This window comes from Fistularia commersonii, chromosome 21, assembly GCF_037954325.1.
Source record: "Fistularia commersonii isolate RoL2024-O1a breed Wild chromosome 21, RoL_Fcom_v1.0, whole genome shotgun sequence".
Lineage (NCBI taxonomy): Eukaryota > Metazoa > Chordata > Actinopteri > Syngnathiformes > Fistulariidae > Fistularia > Fistularia commersonii.
In genome coordinates, this window is record NC_141304.1 from 1,726,404 (window position 1) to 1,735,000 (window position 8,597).

General features: G+C 55.9%; 1 protein-coding gene across 1 annotated transcript in view; it reads left to right on the top strand.

The window, feature by feature from the left end:
• The first annotated feature begins 1,292 nt into the window (after window positions 1–1,292).
• The window catches only part of celsr2 (cadherin, EGF LAG seven-pass G-type receptor 2), a 42,362-nt gene continuing 35,057 nt past the window's right edge, over window positions 1,293–8,597 (top strand). The window contains exon 1 of the mRNA XM_086169080.1: window positions 1,293–4,991. Coding sequence (XP_086025206.1) covers window positions 1,484–4,991 — 3,508 coding nt within the window. The 5' untranslated portion in view covers window positions 1,293–1,483. The remainder of the gene's footprint in view (window positions 4,992–8,597) is intronic.

Below are 8,597 nucleotides of genomic sequence, written 5' to 3' on the forward strand. Positions count from 1 at the left end.
GCTCAAAATGGAAGTGGAAAAACACGTTATATCCTTAAAATGAGTCTGAATGAACCCGTGTTGCTTCATAATTGGACACTTTTCTTACAAACAAGTGTGATTGTGTTGTTTTGGTGAGCAATATAAGAGACAGTGAAGATGGAAAAAAATATAGTTTTTGCTTTCTCATTTAATTTATATGAGATGAGATGAGATGAGAACAACTTTATTTATCCCGAAGGAAATTGTTTTGCCAGAGTTTCAAGTAAAAACATAACAGTGATAGATAATAGTAGGAAGGAGGATGAATAAGAAATACAATGAAATATGAATTGTCTTAACTGTTAACTACAAAGATTTGAACATTCCCTGCGGCTGAGGGAATGCACAGGCCACCTATGTATGAAAACGGAATAAAATAAAATATTAACATTTTTTGGCATTTTATTTCAACTTTATATTTTGTATGTCATCATCCATCGAAAATCAAACAAAAGGAAAAAAAGGGAGTTTCTAAATTCAATATCGATTGAAAAAAATTGGTAAAAAATCCAAAGCAAATTGTTTGGCGGGCCGGATAAAAAAGCTGCAGTCGGAGAAGAAAATGGTAAATAAAAGTTTGGGGACAGAATAATGTAGTTTGTGGGTGTAAAGAAAGTAAATAAAAGCCTCAGCAGAGGTGGAAGCCGCAGGTAAAGGCCAGATTCCTCCAGGTTGACCTTTGACCTTTAACCCCAACCCAGTGCCCGTCAAGCTGCAGTTCCGCTGTTTGTCCACTAGATGGCAGCACCGAGCCGCCTCCCTCCTCCCCACGTGTTTCCGGTCGCCCGCGTCCGCGCACCGGGGGTTCCAACCGTCAGACCCGCACACGTCCCGGTTCCCCGCACGCCCCGATCCACCTGTTGCGTTGCAAGAACCGGGTCCGGTTCCGGTCCCGCACGCCTCGCAGGGCTGCGGGAATGTCCGGTTAATAAGTAAACCCGCTTTGTTTGGAGGATTAAACCCGGTTTAAACAGTAACTTCTGCACCTCCTTCACGAGGAAAGTATTTTCAATCGATACTGAATTTAGAAACTCTTTCCTTTTGTTTCATTTATTCCGGATGATTCCATACAAAAATATTTTTTTTATTAATTTTAAAGTTGACTTAAATATATTTCAATTGAGATTTTCATTGGGTTCAAAATGCAGACAAAATGATTGGCCACCCCTGGCATAGACGTGCACACGCACAAGCACGGGTTTATGATAATGAGGAGGATGGTGGACCCCCCCCCCCCTCACACACACACACACCACCCTCCGCGTGTGTGTGTGTGAGAGAGAGAGAGAGAGAGAGCGTGTGTGTGTGTGTGTGTGTGTGAGTCCAAGGTTACTGCGGGTTTACCTTCCGTGGAGAAGAAGAGGAGCCGGGATCATGGCCCTGCCGCCACGCAAGGAGAGTCACCGGAAAGTTTAAGGTGCACGCACACGCACACGGACACGGACACGCACACGGAGGAGCGATGCGCGTCCCGCTGGCGCTGCGGTGCTGCTTCTTCTGGCTCCTGGTCCCGCCGGCGCGGGGTTTCTCCGTCCACCTGCGCGGCGGCGCCCCGGTGTCCGTGCGCGGCGGCGCGCCGTGCGTCCTCGGCCAGGTGTTAGCGCCGCGGTTCGCCCGTCCGTTCCTGCGGACGGACGCGGCCGCGGGCACCGTGCGCGTCTCGGACGCGCCGCGGTGCCCGCCGCGGCGCGCCAACCCTTTCGCGGTGCTCACGGTGGCGGACTGCGGCGGGAACGGTGACTACCGGCACCTGGTCACCAGCGTGTACGACGTGCACGTCCACGGGAGGAATTGCACGCCGACGCGGCGGCGCAGGAGCGGCTCCGAGCGGGACATGGAGGTGCTGAGTCTGTCCAGCGGGCCGCGGTGCCACCGGGCGGGCTCGCCGCTGTTCCCGGTGGCGGCCGTGCTCCCGGGGGCGCCGCGCCGCTGCAGGGTGGCGAACACCCGCGAGTTTCACGTCTCCCGCGGCGGAGACCTGTGCGTGACCGGGACGCTGTGCTGGCGGCGGGACGCGCTCCTGGAGCTGGACCTGCTGTGCGACCCCCGGGGGCCGCGTGAGAGTCCGGTGCGGGTGCGCTGGCGGGTGGGCGCGGGGCCCTTCCGCCCGGCGCGCCTGGCCCGCCTGCTGGAGGCGGCGTCCGGGTCCCGGGTCGGGATCCTGGGCGGCGGCAGGAAGAGGAGGAGCGTCAACAGCAGCCCGCAGTTCCAGCCGCCCATGTACCAGGTGGCGGTGGCGGAGAACCGGCCCGCCGGGACGCCGGTGGCGGTCCTGAAGGCGTCCGACCCGGACGAGGGCGAGGCGGGCCGGCTGGAGTACTTCATCGAGGCGCTGTTCGACAGCCGCTCCGACAACCTGTTCGCCGTGGACCCGGCCAGCGGCGCGGTGACCACGGCGGAGGTGTTGGACCGGGAGACCAAGGACACGCACGTGTTCCGCGTGACGGCGGTGGACCACGGCGCGCCGCGCCGCACCGCCATGGCCACGCTCACCGTGACGGTGAGCGACGCCAACGACCACGACCCCGTGTTCGAGCAGCAGGACTACAAGGAGAACATCCGCGAGAACCTGGAGATCGGCTACGAGGTGCTGACGGTGAGGGCGACCGACGGCGACGCGCCGCCCAACGGGAACATCCTCTACCGCGTCCTCAACGCCAACGGCTCCGACGACGCCTTCGAGATCGACCCCAGGTCCGGCGTCATCCGCACCCGCGGGCCGGTGGACCGCGAGGCCACCGAGGCCTACACGCTGCTGGTGGAGGCCGACGACCAGGGTCGCGACCCCGGGCCCCGCAGCGCCACCGCCACCGTGAGCATCGTGGTGGAGGACGACAACGACAACGCGCCGCAGTTCAGCGAGAAGCGCTACGTGGTGCGGGTGCCGGAGGACGCGGCGCCCGACGCCGAGATCCTGCGGGTGACGGCGACGGACCGGGACCGCGGCGCCAACGCGGCGGTCCACTTCAGCATCATGAGCGGCAACAGCCGGGGCCAGTTCTACATCGACGCCCAGACGGGGAAGGTGGACCTGGTGAGCCACCTGGACTACGAGGCCAACAAGGAGTACACGCTCCGCATCCGGGCGCAGGACGGCGGCCGCCCGCCGCTGTCCAACATCAGCGGGCTGGTGACGGTGCAGGTGCTGGACGTCAACGACAACGCGCCCATCTTCGTCAGCACGCCGTTCCAGGCCACGGTGCTGGAGAACGTCCCCCTGGGGTACTCCATCATCCACATCCAGGCGGTGGACGCCGACTCCGGGGAGAACTCCAGGCTGGAGTACCGGCTCACCGAGACCACGCCGGGGTTCCCGTTCGCCATCAACAACAGCACCGGCTGGGTGGTGGTGGCGGCGGAGCTGGACAGGGAGAGCGTGGACTTCTACAACTTCGGCGTGGAGGCGCGCGACCACGGCTACCCGGTGATGTCGTCCTCGGCGAGCATCAGCATGACGGTGCTGGACGTCAACGACAACAACCCCGAGTTCACCCGGCGGGCGTACCACATGCGCCTGAACGAGGACGCGGCGGTCGGCACCAGCGTGGTGACGGTGTCGGCGGTGGACCAGGACGTCAACAGCGTGGTCACCTACCAGATCTCCGGCGGGAACACCCGCAACCGCTTCGCCATCACCAGCCAGAGCGGCGGCGGGCTGATCACGCTGGCGCTGCCGCTGGACTACAAGCTGGAGCGGCAGTACGCGCTCACCGTGACGGCGAGCGACGGCACGCGCGTGGACGCCGCCACCGTCTTCGTCAACGTCACCGACGCCAACACGCACCGGCCCGTCTTCCAGAGCTCGCACTACACCGTCAACGTGGACGAGGACCGGCCGGCGGGCACCACGGTGGTCGTCATCGGCGCCACCGACGAGGACACGGGCGAGAACGCGCGCATCACCTACGTCATGGACGACAGCATCCCGCAGTTCGCCATCGACGCCGACACCGGCGCCGTGGCGACGCGGATGGAGCTGGACTACGAGGACCAGGTGTCCTACACGCTCGCCATCACCGCGCGCGACAACGGCATCCCGCAGAAGTCGGACACCACCTACCTGGAGATCCTGGTCAACGACGTCAACGACAACCCGCCGCGTTTCCTCCGCGACCACTACGGCGGCGCCGTGATGGAAGACGTGCCGGTGTTCACCAGCGTGGTCCAGGTGTCCGCCACCGACCGCGACGCCGGCCTCAACGGGCGCGTCTTCTACACCTTCCACGGCGGGGACGACGGCGACGGCGACTTCGTCATCGAGTCCACCTCCGGTATCGTCCGCACGCTGCGGCGCCTGGACCGGGAGGACGTCCCCGTCTACGACCTGCGCGCCTTCGCCGTGGACAAGGGGCTCCCGGCGCTGAAGACGCCCGTCGCCATCCAGGTGACCGTCCTGGACGTCAACGACAACCCGCCCGTCTTCGAGAAGGACGAGTTCGACATCCCCGTCCGGGAGAACAGCCCCGTCGGGCTGGTGGTGGCGCACGTGTCCGCCAGCGACCCGGACGAAGGCAGCAACGCGCAGATCATGTACCAGATCGTGGAGGGGAACATCCCCGAGGTGTTCCAGCTGGACATCTTCTCCGGCGAGCTGACGGCGCTCGTCGACCTGGACTACGAGACGCGGCCCGAGTACGTCATCGTGGTCCAGGCCACCTCGGCGCCGCTGGTCAGCCGCGCCACCGTCCACATCAAGCTGGTGGACGAGAACGACAACGCGCCGGTTCTCAAGAACTTCCAGATCGTCTTCAACAACTACGTCACCGACGAGGCCAGCAGCTTCCCGGACGGCGTGATAGGGCGCATCCCGGCGCACGACCCCGACGTCTCCGACCGGCTGCGCTACAGCTTCGACGCCGGCAACGAGCTGGACCTGGTGGTCCTGAACCGCTCCAGCGGCGAGATCCGCCTCAGCCCGGCGCTGGACAACAACCGGCCCCTGGAGGCCTCCATGAAGATCTCCGTGACAGGTGAGCTCCTCCGTCTTCTCCGTGACGTCGTGTTCTGTCGTCATGGAGCGGCACGAGCATCCAACAGAGTGTGTGTGTGCGTGTGTGTGTGTGTGTGTGTGTGTGTGTGTTATTTCTCCGACCCCTCGTTAACGAAGGGCTTGACCGCGGCAACGATTTAGAGCCGCTCATTGTCTGGGTTTGAAAAGCCGTTTGTCTGAGTGTGTGTGTGTGTGTGTGTGTGTGTGTGTGTGTGTGTGTGTGTGTGTGCGTCCACACTCCGGCGGTCGGCCCCGTCAGCACACACACACACACACACACGCGCGCAGACGTAACCAGAGGGCCGATTTAATTACCGCTCCCGTGGAGACGGGACGGAGTTTATGTCCTTTTGAGTGTTTGGGCGGATTTGACAGGAAGTTTGTGAATAAGCTCCGCCCCTCGGCCGCGATTGGTCGACGCCGTCACCTGTCCGCTTTCAAACGGAGACAGAGAGGTCAGAGGTGAAGGTCGGGGTGGGGGTTGATCGGCATCGGCGGCGGGACCTCCGAGCCTTCCAGTCTTGATCCCCAGTGGCGTTGGTCGCCGTGGCGATGGATGGATCAAACCAATGTCCAGCCAGGCGGGGGGGGGGTGAAGATTAGCCGGTGCAATCTGGACTCCTGATTGAAAATACAGCAGGGCTCCTGGACCAGGAGGAGGAAGATCAGCTCTTCCCCTTAGATGCTTCTGACCCCAATTTCCAACCCCCCTCCCCAAACCCCCCCCAGGACCCCCAAACCCCCCCCAGGACCTCCCAGGACCTCCCATTATCCGTCCCTTTATGTCGCCGTTTACCCTCCTTCTTCTCCACGATGGACGGTGTGTGATGGGCTCCTTTGTGTGGGCGGCCATTAACGCCGTCCGTCTTCCTCAGGGAGAAAAACACACTCAGATTATGATTTTTTTTTTTATATATATATACATTTCCTGCGTGGGAAGGGGGTGGAAACACATTTCAAATCCCAGGTGTGCTAATCCCTGATGCTAATCTGAGGAACGTCGCAGATGATCAATAGGACGCTGCGTTTTTAGCAGAGTGCCGCGTTTTTACTGCATCACGTCTTGATGGAGGAGGTGGAGATGTTTCTCCGTGCTTTCATGGTTCTGTCAGGCCTGTGTTGACACACTCCTGCCGCCGCCGTGTGTGTGTGTGTGTGTGTGTGTGTGTGTGTGTGTGAGGGGGGCTGAGCGTGAGCCTGCATAAATAAGTTTTTTCATTTGATGGAGAAGATTGTCGGCTCTCTTTTTTTCCAACCCTCTCTTCTTTCATCCCTTAATCCCAGTTAATTTTCCCTCCGACGGTACAGAGTATCAACTCCTGCCCTTCACACACACACACACACACACACACACACACACACACACACACACACACACACACAGAGTTAGGTTTTATTTACAGGCGTCTCAGTTAATCCTGGGGTTTTCATTCGTCAGAGTTGCCGACGCTGCTTCATTTCCTGTTTTGTGTGTGTGTGTGTGTGTGTGTGTGTGTGTGTGTGTGTGTGTGTGTGTGTGTGTGTGTGTGTGTTTGGGGGGGTTCTGGGGGGGGTCCAGAGTTAATGAGCCCGGTTTGATTCTGCTCACATCAGGCAGATACTTGAATCAGATACGTGGAGCTAGCATCACCCCCACCTCCACCTCCATCTCCATCTCCATCTCCATCTCCTTCTCCATCTCCATCTCCACCTCCTTCACCATCTCCATCTTCTTCTCCACCTCCTCTTTCAAGTTTCAAGTGTGTGGAGGACAGAGGAGGCTGATGCCGGTGGAGAAGCCGCTCTCCTCCTGCCCCCCATCATGAAGAGGGCGGGTCTATTTTACTGCATCAAGACCCATAGAGGTGTACCTAATAATTTGGCTGGCAAGTGTAGTGGGTGATTGTGTGTGTTTGTGTGTGTGTGTGTGTGTGGGGGGGGGGGGCGCACACACACACACACACACACACACACACAAACACACACACCTGTGTATATGAGGAAACACTTCCCTGGTGGGGGGTGACAAGAGTGAAGAATCCTTCGAGAGTGGAAATACTTTGCTAAAGTATCTTAGATCGTCTCCGATCGATTGATCGGCTGTTATTGATTGATGCCGATCAACGGCTTCAGGTGTTGGTTTGATGTCCGATTTCTTGAGAAAGATAAATCTGAACCACAAAATGTTTGATCAATAGTCTCCTTTAAGTTTTTGCATTAAAATAAGTGGTTTGCCTCAGGCCGATTTAGCTTGTTAGCTAACACAGCTAAAACAAGCTTGTTAGCTTACTTAGCTAAAACATGCTTGTTAGCTGACCTAGCTAAAACAAGTTTGTTAGGCAACACAGCTAAAACAAGCTTGTTAGCTTACACGGGTAAAACAAGCTACATCAAGATTGTTACCTGCCATAACTAAAACAAGCTTGTTAGCTTCCACAGCTAAATCAAACTACAACAAAATTGGTACCTGACATAACTAAAACAACTATGTTAGCTTCTACGGCTAAGACAAGCAACAACAAGATTGTTACCTGACATAGTAGTGTGTTACAAGTGTGTTAGCTTCCACAGCTAAACAAGTGTAAACTAGCTAAAACAAGCTTGATCGCTTCCACAGCTAAAGCAAGTGTAAACTAGCTAAAAGACGCTTATTAGCTTCCACAGCTAAAACAAGATAGAACAAGATTGTTACCTGACATAGCTAAAATGAGCGTGTTAGCTAAAACAAGTGGAAAGTGGCTTGAACAAGTGTGTTAGCCTCCAGACCTAAAACAAGTGGAAACTAGCTAAAACAAGCTTGTTAGCTTCCACAGCTAAAACAAGCTACAACAAGATTGTTACCTGACATAGTTGTGTGTTCCAAGTTTGTTAGCTTCCACAGCTAAAACAAGTGTAAACTAGCTAAAACAAGCTTGTTAGCTTCCACAGCTAAAACAAGATAGAACAAGCTTGTTACCTGACATAGCAAAAACAAGCGTGTAGGATTCCACACCTAAAATAAGTGGAAAATAGCTGAAACAAACTTGTTAGCTTCCACAGCTAAAACAAGATAGAACAAGATTGTACCCTGACATAGCCAAAATGAGCGTGTTAGCTTCCACAGCTAAAGCAAATGGAAACTAGCTGAAACAAGCTTATTAGCTTCCACAGCTAAAACATGATAGAACAAAACTGTACCCTGACATAGCTAAAATGAGCGTGTTAGCTTCCACAGCTAAAACAAGTGGAAACTAGCTAAAACAAGCTCGTAAGCCTCCACGGCAAAAGCAAGTGTAAACTAGCGAAAACAAGTATGTTAGCTTCCACAGCTAAAACAAGCCACAATAAGATTGTTCCCAGACATAGCTAAAACAAGCGTGTTGGATTCCACAGCTAAAACAAGTGTAAACAAGCTGAAACAAGCTTATTAGCTTCCATAGCTAAAACAAGATAGAACAAGATTGTTCCCAGACATAGCTTAAATGAGCGTGTTAGCTTGCACAGCCCAAACAAGTGGAAAGTAGCTTTAACAAGCGTATTAGCCTCCACACCTAAAACAAGTGGAAACTAGCTGAAACAAGCTTATTAGCTTCCACAGCTAAAACAAGCTAAAACAAACTTGTTAGCT